Source organism: Mesoplodon densirostris, chromosome 2, assembly GCF_025265405.1.
Source record: "Mesoplodon densirostris isolate mMesDen1 chromosome 2, mMesDen1 primary haplotype, whole genome shotgun sequence".
NCBI classification, from domain to species: Eukaryota; Metazoa; Chordata; class Mammalia; order Artiodactyla; family Ziphiidae; genus Mesoplodon; species Mesoplodon densirostris.
In genome coordinates, this window is record NC_082662.1 from 129,740,423 (window position 1) to 129,759,285 (window position 18,863).

The 18,863-nt window shown below is 38.7% G+C and overlaps 1 protein-coding gene across 1 annotated transcript in view; it reads left to right on the top strand.

Moving 5' to 3' along the window:
• Positions 1-18,863, top strand: part of PLD5 (phospholipase D family member 5) — a 473,171-nt gene that overhangs the window by 259,692 nt on the left and 194,616 nt on the right. Inside the window, exon 3 of the mRNA XM_060088384.1 lies at positions 2,676-2,844. Within this exon, the coding sequence (XP_059944367.1) occupies positions 2,676-2,844 (169 nt within the window). The remainder of the gene's footprint in view (positions 1-2,675; positions 2,845-18,863) is intronic.

An 18,863-nucleotide genomic window follows, 5' to 3' on the forward strand; every position in this document is an offset into this window, starting at 1 on the left:
ATGTAGGCATCCCCCCCACATTAGGCTTTGGGCTAGTTTTCTCTTCTTTTTTCCCCCTTGATAATTTCTCTCAATGCTCACCCCTTTCCCGTGTTCCTCGTCAGTTTTAATGGACCCTCTACCCTCTACTGACTGTCATCTCCCTTCCAGTAGTATACATGTGTGCTGTCAGAGTTAGACCCCTAAAATGTACTTGGTTGCTCTCAAAAGCATCAAAATTAAGTCCAAACTTCTCTTCCTGGTTCACAACCTCTACAGTGTGGTCCCTACAGACACTGCCAGTCTTCTCCACCATGGCAAGCCCCTGCCATAACTCTCTTACCTCACACTTCCCTTGGCCAACCAACTCTCAAGCATCCAAATACACCTAGAATATCTTTCTCTTCCAGCTGACCCATAAAAATTATATCTTTGAAGACTCATTTCAAGCCCCACTTTCTCCAGTTCCAGATGCTCGCAACCTAATTATTTTTTCCTTGCTGCTCATGCTCCAGTTGTACTTTAGATGGTGCATTATCCATCTAATTAATTCTTACTCTTGTTTTGCCATTTCTTAGAGCCTACCTCCTATTTAAATCATTACGTATGAGACTGGCTCTTTCACTAGATTATAAATTCCAGAGGACTAGGGAGCTTTGTCTTAGTCATTTCTGTGTTATGTACAGTAAATGACTTGCTTGTCCTGTGCTCATAAGGTCTCAACAAGATTTAATTCAGTTGTGGGTAGTGGTTGGATGATTGGACCTAAAACTGTGAATGTCTCTAAGACATATACCCAACCCCATTTTGGCTATGATATTCATCAAATACACAAACATATTACTAAGAGCATTGTTTTTGTTTCTAAAATTGGCTAAATGGAACAAGTCTCATTAAAATAAACAGTAAACAGTTTTAGTGAGAAGTTCTGGATTCTGCATTAGAAGCTGAAATTCATTCTATAAGTATTTCTTGAGCCCTAATTATGTATCCAGCACTAAGGATGCATAGCTTTGAATAAAAAGATCTCTGTTCTAGAAGGGCTTACACCCTAACCCTAACCCTATCTTCATAAGAGTTTGGAGTTTCCTGTCAAGAGTTGCAGGAGAATTTACATTTCTTAAACTGAAAAAAAAACTGTTTATTCCTTTATTGAAATGTTATCGGCACTATCCTGGTGGCACAGTGGTTAAAAATCCACCTGCCAATGCAGGGGACACAGGTTCGAGTCCTGGTTGAGAAGATCCACATGCCGCGGAGCCACTAAGCCCGTGTGCCACAACTACTGAGGCTGTGCTCTGGAGCCCGTGAGCCACAATTACTGAGCCCATGTGCCACAACTACTGAAGTCCACATGCCTGGAGTCTGTGCTCTGCAACAAGAGAAGCCACCACAATGAGAAGCCTGCGCACCACAACAAAGAGTAGCCCCCTCTCATCGCAACTAGAGAAAGCCCACATGCAGCAACAAAGACCCAACACATCCAAAAATAAATAAATAAATAAATTTATAAAAAGAAAAGTCAGGGAATTCCATGGTAGTCTAGTGATTAGGATTCTGAGCTCTCACTGATGAGGGCCCAGGTTCGTTCCCTCATCAGGGAACTAAGATATTGAACTTCCATGCCAGTGACCTTTCAAGGATGCCCCATGGTATTCAGATTTTAAAAAATAATAATAAAATAAAATAAAAATAAATAAATAAAATTTTTAAAATAGAAATAAATTTTAAAAACTAAAATGTTGGGCCTCCCTGGTGGCGCAGTGGTTAAGAGTCCGCCTGCCGATGCAGGGGATACGGGTTCGTGCCCCGGTCTGGGAGGATCCCATATGCCGCGGAGCGGCTGGGCCCGTGAGCCATGGCCGCTGGGCCTGCGCATCCGGAGCCTGTGCTCCGCAACGGGAGAGGCCACAACAGTGAGAGGCCCACATACCGCAAAAAGGAAAAAAAAAAAAAAAAAAAAAAAAACTAAAATGTTATGTGTCACCTGGCTAACTCAGAAGTGAAAACCACACAGACTTAGCTGCAGCACCAACGCAAGCCACAGTGTATATGTTGTCAATAAATAAGGAAGTATAAAAAGAGAAGACACATTTATTAGGATATTGCTGATTGTAGTTTATTTAGGGCTTGGTTATTACTATTATTTTATATATTCACTATCTCCAACTTTAATAAAGCCCTGCAACAGGCTGGTTTTTAAATTTCATTCTTAGTATCATTTTATGCCTTAGGTTGGGAAGCACAAACAGAGGTTTTAAGCAATAGTAATAGCATTTACTATTTTTATTCTCTAGTAGTAATAAAACTAATAATATTTTATTTGCTAAACTAGTTCTAATATATGTCCAACATTGTACTAGAAACTGGAGATATTACTAGAGGAAGATGCTTGTGTAGGAAGCTTTGGACTTTTTCTCAAGGCTAGTTTGACACTGGACATTAGGAACATATACCATGATTTTCTGAAATATAAGTGCTAACTGAGGAGAAATTGAACATAAACTCTCAGAACACAGTAGATTAGCATAAGGGAAATGTTAAAGGCCTTTGTTGAAAAATGTAAATTATGAGGAACATATACATTCAGAAAGAGTAAAGAGTATTTTTCAGATGTCTCTGTATGCATGTGTAAAAATCTATGCCTTCAAATTTGACTAGATTTTGTTTGTTTGTTTTTCAAAATCTTTTCTAAGAATTGCCCTGGTGGAAAATATTCCTGAAGGCCTTACTTATTCAGAAAATGCACCATTTCACTTATCACTTTTCCAAGGCTGGATGAATTTACTCAGCATGGCCAAAAAGTCTGTTGACATAGTATCTTCCCATTGGGATCTCAACCACAGTCATCCATCAGCATGTCAGGTAAGCCACATCCTCTAATGTGTGTGATGATTTTACTTATGTGCATTTTATACTCAGTATTCTTGCTTCCACTCCTCAAGTTCAAGTTCATTTCTTCAGTCTATCTATACCCATAGTTCATGTCCATTATTACATTTTTATGTATGTGCCATTGTTAATCATAGGTTGCTCAGCTTCTACTAGAATGCCATGCTTTCAAGGGCAAAATCACATCTCATCCTTGCAAACAAGAGGCTCTCTATGCAGCACTGCTGTATCGGACAACTTCAGAGGTGTCTTGTGGTGTCCATTGATTGCACATCACAGAATTCTGCTTTGCACAACCTGCGTGTTTATAGTTCCAATTCTGTAACTGCTTGCTGAGACATTTAATTGGTTAATTGGTGTCCTAATTTGTCTTTGTGGCTCAGAACTAACTTTTTTAATAGTGGAGTCACAGTTCCCAGTATATCTGTATATTCTTGACTCTGTCATATTTGAGTGAAGAGGAAAAAGAAATTTACTAGTTATAAGAACAGCCTTTAGAAACCTGACTAAATGATGTAAATGATTTCTGAATGAAATGTCCTGGAGATAAGAAAATGATCCTGGTAATCTTTTTGTTTTTTAATTTTTGAATTTTATTTTGTTTATTTTTTTATACAGCAGGTTCTTATTAGTCATCAATTTTATACACATCAGTGTATACATGTCAATCCCAATCACCCAGTTCATCACACCACCACCCCCACCACCCCAATCCTGGTAATCCTTAGCATGTTTTTCTTTATGTTGGTACAACCATGATAGCACTGAGCTATCAAGTATATGACCATTGCCCTATACTTAAATGTCCTATGGGGGGGGTCAAGGATAAAATTAATTTTGTCTGTTTGTATACAGAATGTGTTGGCATTAAGCCTATAATCATTACCTCATTGGTGCTTTGATTTTCTTCAATTATACTATTTTAAAGTCAAAAGATATTAGAAAATAGGTACAAATAAACAAAAAACCCATAAAGGATATACTAAAGAAAAATTGGATAATTTTACTAATTATGTTCTACACTGTTCTACCTCTGCTGAAGCAGGTGCTTCAGGTGCTTATTGCAGCATTTATCATCCCAAAACTTAGTGGTTTTTAAAAATAACAATTATTTATTTATTCATGATTCTGGGCAGCATTTGTCAGAGAACTTGTCTCTGATCTAAATAGTGTTGGCTGGGGTGGCCTACCTGGGGCTGGAGGGTACAAGATGACTCCTCACATATGAGCATCTTCCCTCAGACGGCTGGAATGTCTAGCGGCCGGCTGGACTTCTCTCTCTCTCTGTATGTATCTATCATCATTCAGTAAAGCAGCTTGAATTCTTTACCTGTGGTTATATCCTAAAAGGGCAAAAGCAGAAACTGTGAGACCTCTTAAGACCTGAGCTCTAGAATCCCAATTGCTTCCACCCTATTCTATTGGTCAAAGCAAGTCACAAATTCAAGATGAGAGAGGTAGCATCCATATGGGAATGTGGAGAATTGTTGGCAGGCATCTTTGGAAATTACATACCACAGTGCACTCTGGCCACAGCAATCCATCTCTCTCTCCCACATACAAAATGCACTCCTCATCCCCCAAAACGTGTATCCCTTTCCAGCAAAGGCTCAAAGTCTAGGATCTCTTCATCTGCATCAGGACAGGATCTGAATAGGACTCCTCATGAGGGCTTCTCTTGATTTGGAAACCTGTGAACTAAAAAGACAAGATACATGCCCCCCAATGCACACTCCCAACATACAATGGCAAAATAGAGATGAGATAACTACAATGGATACTTCTGTTCAAAAGGGGGAAGTAGAGAGCACAAATTAGTCATTGAACCCACAGCAGTTTTAAAAGCCAGCCTGGCACACATCACCAGTTTTCCGAACTTGGAGAACAGGGAATGTCTCTAGACTGGGATCTAGTTCTGTTTCCTGGGGGTGCTTTCCTAATCTGCTGTTCTCAGAAACTCTTTGCTCCACCCTCTGTGTTTTTCTTTCTTTTTCATAAGAAATAGCCTGTGCTTGCTTCAGACTTATTTTCTTGGTTGGCTTTCTACCAGTAGAAATCTGAGGCCCCAGAGACCTCTTTTCATTTTAAACCATCTCTGTCCTTTTTCAGTCCAAAATGGAACAACCCCTTAAAAACTTCTGTAGGCTTTCTATGTATCCAGTTATAATCCACTCTATTAGCAGAAGGCCACACCACAAATAACTCACAGGTGGTCTTTTTCTACTTTGGACTGTGACTCAAGATGCTTCGGAACCTCACCCTTGAATTTTCCAGGAGCCCTTTTGAGAGTCACCCCCACACACACACTACTTTTAATCCTTCAGAGGTCTCAACATGGAATCGTACAGCCACAGCTTTGATTTGATCTTTACCCTGAGGCCATTTCTCATTTTGAGAATGTTTTGCTCAATTGAGAGACTGTCCTAGATTTTCTACATTTCTCTCAAAATTCTGCATGAAAATGAAATAGTTTCTTCTTATCATATACCACCAAAACTTTGATTGATAATCTGCCTGAACAATCCCCTTAGCCAGATCTCCAAATCCACTAGTCATATTTTCTATCTCCTACTTTACAGCAGGCACTAGCATTGCCAAACTTTCTCCCATTACTTTCTCAAAGCCTCAAAAGCAATTTCTTCACTGTTCTTCCAGCCTTAAGTAACAGAATGAGATTCCAGCCCCTACCACCACCCAGTCCCAGAGACAATGCCACATGCTTTAAGTGTTCGCAACAGTAGTTTCTATTTAATTTTTTATTGTGGTATACAAACAACTCCAAAACATATTCATTATTATTTCTTATGATTCTGTGACTTGGTTCACAGTTCTTTTGCTTCAGTAGTGCTGGCTGGGATTACTTATGCAGTTGTGTTTAAGTGGGAGGGTAGCTGAAGCTGGACTCCCTGAGGGCTGGACATGTCTCATTCTCTGAATGTGGACACTCATCATGCAGTAATCTAAGCCAAGCTTTTTATAAGGCAGCTGGATCCCAGGAGAGTGAAAATGAAAACTACAAGACCTCTTAATTCCTGGCCTCCCAGAACTTTACTTTGCTACATTCTGTTAGTCTGAAAAAGTCACATGGCCAGGCCACAATCACTGCAGGGACAAGAGACTCCAGGACGAACATACGTGTACAGGAATGGGAGGAATTGTTGGCAGCCAAATTCCCAAGTGGTTTGTATACTCACAAACCTTTGAAAAGAGCTGAACCAAACCATTCTGACCTCTTGCTCTATGAGCCCAGCAAACCCTCCTGGTGTTCAGACTCTGGGAGAAGATGGGTCATCAGAGAATGGCACAGCCTTTCTGCGTCATGGTTCCTAAAGTCACATCATGGTCAGTATTCAGTACTGCTCACAGGGCAGTGATGAAATGGATGCTTGAGGCTCTAGGTCTGTTTTGCCTAACAGTGCCTAGCATGGTGCTTGATGCATACTAGGTGTTCAGTAAATATTTGTTGAGTAGTAAATATAATATTTGTTGAATGGAAAGATAAACAAAGCTGGATGCTAGTTAAAGCGGTGAGGACAGATTTTAATCAGTAATACTGTTGCAGTAAGGAAGAGTCCCAGGTGACAGGAACTCAACTTAGATTTGTACAGAGATGCTCGGGCACTTTATAGGAAGAATGAGGGAGATGGAAGGGCGTGACATGGGCCTGAACAGGGTCAGGGAAGTAGAAATTTATAAAAAATAGAAAGAGGGTTGGTCCGTGTGAAACCCATCTGGGATTGCTAGCTGGTGCTTTTCCAAGTTAGGCTCCTACCCTCCCACATAGGCTGGGAGACAGGGGCCTATCTTCAAGTGTTGGCTGAAGAGCCTATTCTTTGGCAGTCTTGAGCTTTCTTAGGCAGGCACTTTAGTGGGGGCTAAGGTCATCCTAGAGATGTGGCCTTGAGCTGTTAGAAACCATGTTAGTGTTTGTTCAAGCCTTTTAATGGGGGAGGAGAGACAGAGGTAGGGCAGAGCAGGGTGGATGAAATCATTTGTGTTGAGAGGCTACAGTCATTATAGGCCAAGGTTGAGGGCTGGTAGAGAAGTAGACTCAGAGGATCCTGGCTAGAGTTTGGTCAGGGAAAAAGTATTTGTCAATTGCATGGCTTTAGAGTAAATTAAGGTGGATGTTACCCATGCAGAAAGAAGGTAGCTCTTAGCTTAATTCAAGTCACTTTCTAACAGCTGGCCTACTGCCAACAAATGAAATTTTTCAATTTGCTGTCAGTAACCTGGCTATTACTGAACTCACCCAGCAGTCCTTTAGGAGGAGACCCTAGTGTGAACTGATATCTTCCGGTGGAGTCATTCTGCTCCCACCAGCGATGGCTTTTTGCTGCCTCTCATTCCCCTAACAGCACCAGGCTCCTTTACAGTTTAACACCAGTTGGTTTTCTTCAGAGTTTTGAGCTAATTTCACTTTGCCTCTTCACAAGGAGAGAGCTGCTTTTGCAGACTTGAAGGATAGAGGGGCTTTACCTGCTTAGGGAATTAAATGGATTCAAGCAGGATGTGAGACCCATCTCTCATGAACAGCTCTCCCTACTCCTGTCTGCTCTTGGCCCTGAGTACCATACCCTGGAAGGAGTGGTGAGCAGGAGGAAGGGCGGAGGTTGACAGCGGAGTTCGGAGGGTTGCAACTTCAACAAGACAGTAACCTTTCTCCTATTCCTCTGGTCCACTGGTGGCCAAGTGACTGACACTAGTTGAATACCAGGCATGGACTGTAGTCTTTAAAGAAAAAGCAAGCGTGTGGAGTAGAGTGCTTGGTGCCTGGTTTGCTCCATTCCCCATCTCCCCTCACCTGACCCTCAAGCCCTAGAGCAGTGTTTGCAAAAGTACTTAGGCTTCAAAGGCCCAGAAGAACTTGTCTAAATACCACATGTCTTGAGCTTTTAGAGATTATTTTTAAAGAGCCTGGCTCACTCCTTCCTGCCCTCTCACCACACCATAGGGGTAATTGTACAGAGATCAGGAACAGAAAAAAAAAAAGCAGGTCCTTGCTGCCAGCTTTTTCTCTTTGGGTACACTTTAAAGATCCATATCCTGTTCTCTCCAGGCCATCAAGTTTTACCATTTCTACAAAGGAAGGTACTGGCTGAAAGCCTATTTGATTTAAATTTTACCTGATTTTATCTTTCAAATGGAAATAGGAAATTCAAGACTTTACCCAACCTTTCAGATTTTGGATGGCTAATCTTTGGACCTTTGAGCATGTTTTTATTTTTACCAAGCCCTCATAAATATTGGGATATAGTCATTGATTGACTTATTGCACACAGGAAAAAGAATGCTAAGAAAAAGAAATTCACACTGTAATTACTCAAGTGAGCTAATTAAAATTTTTAAAAGATGTTTCAGTGTAATGAAAATTGGCTCAGGTTCACAGCTTATTTTCCGTTAATATATTTTTAAAAGAAAATATTTTTATTTTGAGGAGCACAATAGTCAAACAGGACTATTCTAACAGACTTCTAAACCAACAGAGCCTGAAAAGCCCTAAATGGAAACCATAAATGGTAAATAAATAAGTAGGAATTATAACTGAAAAGCAGCCTATCTACTTATCATAATGCAGCTCTAAGCAAAATACACCAAGGAATGGTATAGCCAGTGGCAGGCAGGCCCCAGCTCAGCAGAAAAGGGACACAAATAAACATGGCACATGACATCTGTGTGTTCTCTGGATGTCTGTGTCCTCCCTGGATGCCATTTTGTAAGAGTGAGCTATGGTCATTGTTAATAGGATGATGAATGCCTACCTTTTTTTTTTTCATTTGCCTGGAAACAGACACATTAATTAAAAATACATTTTTAATCTGTGCTGCCAAAGGATCGCTATTTTAATTCCCACCCTGAAAAACTCATCTTGTTTTTCCTACTTCGCCCTGGGTGTTGTTAATCTTTTTGTGGCTGTTTCCTTCTGTGCTGAAAGAAACTGGGCAGTGACCTTGCTCTGGATCACAGTCATGTTAAGGGCTAGTGAGGTCTACAGTTCCATGGAAATTATATTTTCATATTTAATCAAAAGACATGGTTGGGCTAAGGGTTTTGTTTTTTTCTGTCTGAATGATGAGTTTAGACCCTGAAACATTGAATTTCTAGGACGACTTGATTGCTAATTTATGGGATAAAATGGTGGAGGTTTATGAAATCAAGACTCTTTAGGAAAAGCCAGGAAATATGATTTGACAAAGACTTCTTAGTAGAGCTACCTAATTCATTGAGCAAAAACGTCCTATTCTCTATGAGTTCACTGGAAGAAACCAAATAAAATAATTAATGAGCTACAACAACTGAATCTTAAAGAGATATATTTATATGAAATCAATTAGTTGCTGGTCTACAGTGAGCCATGATTACCAGTTAATGATACATCACAATTGTTTAATTTTGAAAAATTATGATTTTTATAATCAAACAGTATTTACTCAATTTAGTAACTAGCATGTTTGAAAGTTCAATGATCCAAGAGGTTATTTTGGAAAGCATAAGCCAGGATCCTGTCTCTACACAGTAAGTGGTAGACAGACTGTCAGTGGTAGACAGACTATAGAAATGAGTCAGGAGTATAGTTTATATTTCTTTTTATCTACTTAGTAGCTGTGTGACTTTGAGCTAGATGCTAAACTCTCTGTGCCTCAGTTTTCTCATCAGCAAAATCAAGGTGATAACAGAATCTACCTCATAGGTTGTTATGTAGATTAAATTAGTTAATATATGTAAGGGGTATAGAGCAATCTTTGACCATTTAGTGCCTATGTAAGTGTTTATTGTTAAATTCATGAATGTTATCATTCACATTTACTTATTTAGGTGCACACTGCAACTTTAGTTCAAGTCAGTTTAATTGTAGTAACAAATAATGAGTTCTTACTGGGTACTTTACACTATGCTAGAATCCAAGATGGTTACCATGTAAAATTAAAAGAGGAATATAATTTCTACAAATGTGAGATTCTGGGTAGATAAGAAGGATTAGGAAAATTGTCATTATATATGGAATTCTAACTTCTATTTATTACAAATTTTTACACACACACACACACAGTGTCTTGCTGTCACCCATCTGTCTATCTATGTATACATATATACATCCATACACATATATCCCTCTGGACAACTGACATCTTGAATCTTGAATACGCAGGAAGTAATGTGATCTTATCCAACCTACAGCCACTTCTGATTTTTGGTTTTTGGTCAATTGGTTGGTGTTTTGCTCCTTGTTTTTGTTTAAGTTGAAGTCCCCTAAGGCCAGGCAGCATTCAGTGATCTCACTTTGGTGGGATGCATCCTGCCATCCCTTGATTAGGCAGCTGCATCCATGTGTGACTCAGGTCTCCAGGCCATGTCTTGTAGCCCACTCATTCCTTCCTAGCAATATTCTTCCTAACTGACTATCAATGTAGGTTAAGCAACAGAAAAGAGATTTTGTTTCACCCAACTATAAACCCTTTCCTGTGATGTTTGTTTCATAGCTATCTTCATGATTTGTTCATAAATGATATTGTTAACATTTTCTATTACTATCACTTCATACTTTGACCTGTAATATCTCTTAGCCATCCTCAGGGAGCCTGCAGTCTGGTGGAGTCAGCTAGGACTCCACACACTCCAGTACTTCTCATTCCCAGTCTCCACCATCTTATTGATTCTCCATCTTCAATGCCCTTCTAAGCCCACTCTTCCTTTCTTTCCCATCCCTGCTGTTCCATTCCCTCTCCAAGTCTACTGAAGTAGACTTTACACTCATTCATCGTGCAAACAGTCAGCATCTACTCTGCAACACAGGGGTATTTCTGGAACCCGGGAGAATCCTATTTTTGACAATGTTGTTTCCATGTAAAAGTCTGATAAAAGTATCCAAAAATGTTGCAGCCTCATCATAATATTTAATTAAAATTTCTTTTCTTTATTACTAACTCTTTTGTAATCTAGGAAAAATAAAATCACAATAGTTCCTGCTTTTCACTTTGCCTGAAAGGAGATAAGCATAGTTGGTAGAGAGGGGTCCTTTAAATAATTGAAATTCTTCCAACCTGTTGTAATTAAGAGGTTGGTATATTGTAATTAGTAGGTTGGAGTGAGACAGCCAGAGAAGGTAGGATATTATGATACAACATGGAAAATGCACATTTCATCCTTTGTTCTGATGTAGATCTGAGGACTTGAATACATTTTTACTATATTATGGCAAACTTCCTATAGTCTATTTTGTGCTTTTATGGAGTTATAGGGAAAAATAAAACATGTATAAATTAATTAGAACATAAATTAGGATACATACTAATGCTCTGTTGTTATTTGGCTCAGTTTAGAATCCGTTATTTTTTTTATTTTCAGTTCTCAAAGTTTGGTCTTATGGAAAAAGCAAACTATCTAGGAGGCATTTGCTACAGCGGAAAGACCATAGGTTTGGCACCATCCACATCTGACATGACCAGCAGTTTGGTAGTTGTGGTCACACTGGACAAATGTCATAATCCCTCTGATCATCCATTCCCTCATCTATAAAATGGATTTAATAATGCCTATCTCATTTGATTGCTTTGTAAATTTGATTAGATAATGTTTGTGAAACAGCAAATAATGGAGCTCATAAAAGATAGTTGCTGTTTTCATTTGATTTTTGTTTTTCTAGTGCAAGACATTTACTTTCAAATTCCATACAGGAATTTACTTTATCATTTTACAGCAGGAATAACTTTCAGCTGTCCATCAAGTTCTCAACTTCTATTAAAGGAGGTTAAGATAATTCTTCCCAGAATAATAATTCAGGTTGTTCTTCAAAGTTTAGGTGAAGAAAAGAGAAAGAAAAATGTGCATATTTTCAAGTAGATTCTTACCCTTCTGTCCCAGTATGGCAACTTTCAGCCATAAGACCAGTAAGAATCACCTGGGGAGACTTTGAGATATACCTATGTCCAAGCTCACTTTAGATCAGTTAAATTGAATATTTGGAGAGGGGCTCAGGGTCTGATACCTTTTAAAAGATAACTTGGGGATTCCATTGTGCAGCCAGGGTTGAGAATTACTGCTCTAAGCCATCCCAGTCTAATAAACAGTGTGTGATTTTTATAGATTTCACAATAGAACCAGGTTGGTCCCTTTCTGCTCAGTCAACTTAATTTTACCTGTTTCGGTTTAATCCTGTTTATTCCAGTTGTTCTCTCAGTGATGATATAAAAGGGTGACAACTTCTATTTCAATGTTCCACATAAACAATAGGTTCTCTTCAGCCTTCTCATCTCCAGACTGAATAACTCCTGGTGCAGTATCAACATGAAAATAGTGTCACCTTATGAAAAACTGTCCCCTTCTTTCAAAATAGTATCTTTTTTGTTCCACAAAATCAACACTTGACACATGCTTATAAATTAGCATTCTCCTGTTTGAAATGTGGCCATAGAATAATTTTGAATGTGCCTTTACTGAACGAACATTTATCAAGGTACTGTGCTGTTTGCTGGGGACACAAAACCAAATGAGCAATGAGTAGTGGGGGAGACAGAATTTGCTGGGGACACAAAGCCAAATGAGCAATGAGTAGTGGGGGAGACAGAATTTGCTGGGGAAACAAAGCCAAATGAGCAATGAATAGTGGGGGAGAAGAAAAACCAGTGATAAGAATACAGAGTGGTAGAGCGGTGATGAAAGGAGCTGTCAGCGAACAGGTTTGTGCAGCTTTCTCTCCGCTATCGGCTGCTCAGCAGAGCCCTCCTGGCTCTTGTGGCTTCTGGTCCTCCCTCAATGCAGTTCTTAGTGAATTCCTGCTGCTTCTGTATACTTTTGCTCCCCCATCTGTTGAGTAATTCTAATTATGTTCTTGCTTGCTTTCCAATATATTTCTAAGGAAAATCATCATTCATATATAAACTCATAAACACTATGATTAGCAAGAGTTTAACCTCTTTGATTCTTTTAGAATCCAATCATATAGACATGAATAAATCATGAACCCGAAGACATTCTTCTCAATTATTTTCATTAAATAATAACTTTTCTTTAAAGTTGTCTTAGTTTTGTTTACCTATACGCTTGATTGTTTTCTCTCTAGACATTTCGCTCTGTATTTCCTATGGTCTATTGATGTTTTTGGAACTTTTTTAAAAAAGAATAGGTTGGATTTTTTTCTCATTATAATACCAATAGCTTCTTACTATAGAAAATTTGGAAACTACAGAGAAATGAAAGAGAACAAAATCATCCATGTGATCATCGACAAAAATTTGTTTAATGGTTTGATATTTTATGCATAATTACATACATAGGCTCATATAAAGAAATTTGTATCTTAATTTTGAACTTAATGTCATACCATAAGCATCTTTCCATGTTATTAGAAACCCTGGTAAACATTATTTTAAATTGGCTGCATAACATACAATGTAGCATATACACCAGATTAAATGTATATAACTATTGATATTTCTCTATTATTGGACATTTAAGCTATTTCTTTTTTTCAGAAGTAAATTATACTGCAGTAAATATTTCTGTACAAACCATTGTTTTCTTTTTGTTCATTCATTCAGCATCAATTCTTAGAAGTAGGATTAGAGGGCTAAAGAGTCTGTTTCTTAAGACCATGGGGTTTTGGGGGAGCAATGTAGTAAATCCTCATGGTTGCTTCCTGGGGAAGCTGGGACCACTGGGAGAGAGTATGTGAAGGAATTCTGCCTCCATTCTGTGTGGGGCTCTCTGCCCACTCAGAATAAGTGATTGTGGAAGAGCTGGAGTGTTTGGCACTTGCTGGCACTCCTCCCTTGCCCCAGTCACATCACAGGCCACCGTCTCCTGCAGTGCCATGCACACTTTTCCAAATACTGCCGAATGCACTGCCAAGATTACGTTGTCCATCCACCTTTTGCAGCCAGACTGGACACTGGAGCAGCCTTTCTAGTACTTTCTAGTACTGTAGGAATCCAGCTACCCAGATCCCTGTAATAAGCATGCTGCTCCTGATATTAATTCCTTGCTATTTCCTGGCCCTTCATGGGCATGATGAGCTTATTCATCTCTCTTCGTCTGCCCCTAACAGGGATGGCTTTGTTCATACCCATGGGGTGCATAATTGTGAATAACCATCATTAGGCAAGGTCTTGGTGATTAACTCTTCAAAATAATTAAATCCCTTAATGGGATGTAACCTGGACTAATGAATGGACTGGCAGCCTACATGCCTACATAGCAGATACTCTCTGCTGATATCAAGCAAGTAATCCTTATTGCTTGCTACCCCAAAAGTGGATATTCTCAATTAAGTTACTGGGTCTGTGGCACTGTCTGAGTTCCGAAGCTGTGATTGATCCATGACCGCAGGACATTTTTGAACTGATGTAATGGCCAACATTTTCTGGCTTCAGATAAGGAATTCCATATTCCATCGGCATGTTCTGAAAGCAGCTGGGGACTCTGGCCACCATCCGCAACTCTTCTCTTTTCCTCAGCCCAAGGCTAAGCATCCAGTTCATCACTGTAGTGTCTCATAAATACCTAAGATCCTTCCTTTTTTTTTTTTTTGACTGCCATTGACACTAGCTCAGATCACATCATCTCTCACCAAACCACACACCAACCTTCTGATTTCTCTTTCAGCCTGCAGCCTTGCCCTGTACCAGTCCTCCAATTTGTAGTCAAGAGTTTTCTTTCAGAACAAAAATTTGATTATGCCCTTCCCTATGTAAAATCCTTCAGAGGTCCACATTGTTTTCCAGATGAGGTGTAGACTGTTTGTCCAGGCTTACAAGACCCTTCATGATGTGCTCCTACTTATGTCTCTGCCACAGATCTCCACCTGAATATTCTTTCTTTCCTCCCTTTTTTGGTGGAACTTTCCCTGAGTACCTTGGACTGGGTTATTAGTGCCCTTGCTGTATTTCCCTTAGGCCTGTACCTCCTTTACCTACCATCTGACACATTGGGCTGTATTTGCTTATTTATCATTTATCTCCAATACTTATTAAAGTCCCTGGCACATAGCAGGCATCCAGCAAATGTGTTGAATAAATTTGCTCAAAATACATTTTTCCTTGTCCTGGGGGTATTTGAGAGTAAAAGTTGACACTGACAAGTATATAAGTAATATATTTATATTTATACCCTTGGCAAACTTTGTGTATTTCAGTAAATATAATAAGTAAATAAGAATATTTTAGTATGTGTTCTAAACTGAAGAAAACTTTTTTCAGTAATATAGCAACAAAAAATTTCAGTAAATATAGTAAATAAATAAGAGGTCAATCTTATAGATAATAGAACTGACTGGTTAAATAAATTAACTAACAATTTGAGTCAATAGGGGTTGATGCATGTGTGGTTTTGTCTCTTAAGTCACAAATTTTAAAAAAGTCAGAGCAAGTGTATTGCTTTAAAAGGACACTGTATCTTAAAATAAATGCTAAATCTTGTTTTCTCATGACTGTATCATCAACTGTTTAATCAGTCCTTATGTCCCTTTTTACTCTCATTTAAACTTTTTATCCTGTGTGTGTGTGTGTGTGTGTGTGTGTGTGTGTATCATGATAGCATACCTAAGATATATAATCATAAGTGCACACGCATATTTTGGTGCCTTTGTTTCTTTGGGATGGGCCTCTAGATGTGAGATTCCTGTGTGGAAGGAAGCAATATGTTAGAGTACTCTTTCCCCAAATCGTTGACAAGAGTAAATGCTGCCACTCATAAATTATTTCTTGTCTCTTTGAGTGCAAAGAGAGATCTCTATATTGCTTTGTGTCATGCCTCTCTCGTCAACATAAAGTATCTCTTTATGTCTGCTAGCCATGTAGGCTTGCTCTTCTTAGGCTTGTCTAATCTCATACTTTGCCCATATTTGGTTGGGCTACTGGCCTTTTCTTACTAATTTTTAATTTATTTTTGTAGGGTACAGCTGTTAACTCTTTGTTTCTCATTTATATAACAAATATTTATTCCAGACTTTTACTGTTTTTCATTAACTTTGTGGTATCTTTTGCTCTCTATATTTTTTTACTTTTATAGTTCTATATATCTTTTATTACTTCTATATAGTTGGCTTGTTTATTAGTTTCCTGTGGCCAGTGCAACAGATTAGCACACACTGTGCCTTAAAATAACAGAAATTTATTCTCTTGCAGTTCTGGAAGCCAGAAGTCTGAAATTAGTTTTACTGGGCCAAAGCCAAGGTGTCAGCAGAGGGGTGCTCCCTCCAGAGGGTAGCCACCATGTTCTAGGGGAGAATATACTCCTTACCCCTTCCAGCTTCTGGTAGCTGCTGGCATCCCTTGGCCTGCTGCTATGTCACCCCAGTCCTCAAGGCCAGGATTTTCAAATCTGCCTGCTCCATGTTCACACTCCCTCCTCCTCTGGGTGTGTCAGAGTCCCTTCTGCCTATCTCTACAATGATTGCCTTTAGGGCTCACTCAAATAATCCAGGATAATCTCCTCATCTCAAAACCTTTAATTTAATCACATCTGCAAAGATTCTATTTCATTGACAGTTTCCAGATTAGGACCTGACATCTTTAGAGGCCATTATTTAGCCTCCTACAGCGTGATTAAGGTTTTCACCACTCTAAGACTGTAGATGTAGTTGCCCAGATTTTCTTGAAAGTGTTGGTGTATCCTTATTCTTCCTAAGAATATATTTTTCTATGTAGTATAATATAAGGGTATCTTCCACTTGTGCCAGATTAAACCACTTCACCTCTTTCAGACAGAATTAAAATAGCATGTTTTAAATAAAAATCATGTGTAGTACTATTTCTGGATTCTCTGTAAGTCCCCTTGTCTGTTTATCCATTCCTACGCCACTACCATATTAATATGATTATTGTGACTCTATGGTTCATTTTTAATAATACTGAAGACATTAACAGTTAAAAATTTCTCTCTGACACCAAATATTTCTTCATTTCATGGTTTTGCTATGAAGAGCTCAACTGTTCATAGTTTCCTAGAGAATAGAAAAATTCACATTTCTTTTCTCTTTTGATGTAAGGATAATCTAAGAGTGAGTTTTAAAATGTTCAAGTCGTTAAGATTTGTTTTATGAGTTACATGTTAATGGTGTGTCTCTCATTTTGTTATATTATGAACAGAGAATGAAGCCTGTAGATATTTCATTTTAACCATTGTTCAAGTTTTCTTAATGGCAGTTACAGGAAGTATTTTTTAATAAATGTTCTACAGACAAATATTGTTTTGAGGGGCTTGATATATAAAATGAAAAATATATATATGTACACATAATCAAGTTTATTGATTGTATTATTTAATTTTCATATATCCTCATTTATTTTCTATTAGATCTACCCAGCCTTGAAAGACATATTTTAAAGTGGTAGTGGTTGTGTTTTGTTTTGTTTTTGTTTTTGTTTTGTTTTGTTTTGTTTTACAGTAGGCGGGCCTCTCACTGTTGTGGCCTCTCCCATTGCGGAGCACAGGCTCCGGACACGCAGGCTCAGCGGCCATGGCTCATGGGCCCAACCACTCCACGGCATGTGGGATCCTCCCGGACTGGGGCACGAACCCATGTACCCTGCATCGGCAGGTGGACTCTCAACCACTGTGCCACCAGGGAAGCCCCCATGTAGTCCTTTTAAGCCCTCCTCAGCTCTTATTCTAATTTTTACTGAGATCCTTTATCCAGTTTGTTGTAGATCAGTGTTTCTCAACCTTTTTTTCATTATCACCTTACTTGGGAAATTTTTAGACATTTTTTCCTAATCCTGCCCCCACCATGAAATTTTAATACCACAGATATATTGCATATTTACTGTATGTATATCTATGTTTTATTAGTAAAAAAAGAGTAACTTTCATCTACACACACATCTCTACACTCACACCAGAAAGAATCAATTTTCAGTCCTTTTAGGGTAATAGCACTGGGAATGCATGTAATAGATTCTTAGTAGGCATTCCCCTATAAAGTGTCCTAGCAAGTACATCAAACACATATTCGTATCACATTGCTAACCAATTATTTCTTCTTTCCCTCATCCTCCTTGATGGCTTTTAGTGTTATTTACTGTTTGGTTAGAGCCCTTCATTGAATATGTTTCTCATATGCGTTATGTAGGTAATACAGTCTCTAAACCTGAATATATCTGCAAATATAGTTTTCTTTCCTGCTGGCAGGTAAAATCCTTGACTGGGTAAAGCACTCCTGTGCTTCACTTTTTTTCTTCCACGGTCTGTCACCACCAAGTGCTGGTTTAGTGTTGTCGATGGTTAGCTCCACACCAGTCTGATCCTTTTTCCTTGATAGGTACCTTTTTGTTTTGTTCTGTTTGGGGCCGGGAGTTTGTAAGAATTCCTCTCTCTCCTTGGTGTTGATTAATTCTACAAAATGTGCCTAGATGTGACTTTCCACATTACATTTGCCTCCATCTTCAGTTATCTTTTCAACATGTAAATCTATGTCTTTCCTCAAGTTGGACACTTTTTTCTTCTGTTATTTGCAAACTTATTCTGTTTGTCTCTTTTTATCTTCTAATACACCTATTAGCCACATGTTATATATCTTCAGTTTATCGATCACCCTTTTCTCCCCTCGTCACCCTTATGCTTTTGTGTATGTGTGTGTGCATGCATGTTTGTGCTTTGAGATATTTCTTCCATTTGGTCTTTGGGCCACTAATTTGGGCCTCAACAGTGTTCTTTAATTACTCTTCTAATTTAGCTCTAAAATCGTAGAGTTTTAGTCCAGCCAGAGGACTTTTTTTTTTAGTCCAATCAGAGGACTATCTTCTGATTTCTCTTTGGTATCTTTGTTTATCCCCTTCACATTTTATTGTGGCATTTCATCCTGCCTATGAGTTGTTTTGGGTCAACAGAAATAGGCAGTATTTGTAACCCCTACTCTCTTGGGTTAAGCAGCCTCTTCAGAGTCACAAAGGGGCTGAGCTGGATCTCTATCCTTGCAGTACAGCTCTCTGTCCAGAATTGTACTGTCTATCATAAGGTTTTTGCAGACATTGGGAAAAAATGGCTTAAAGTAGGTC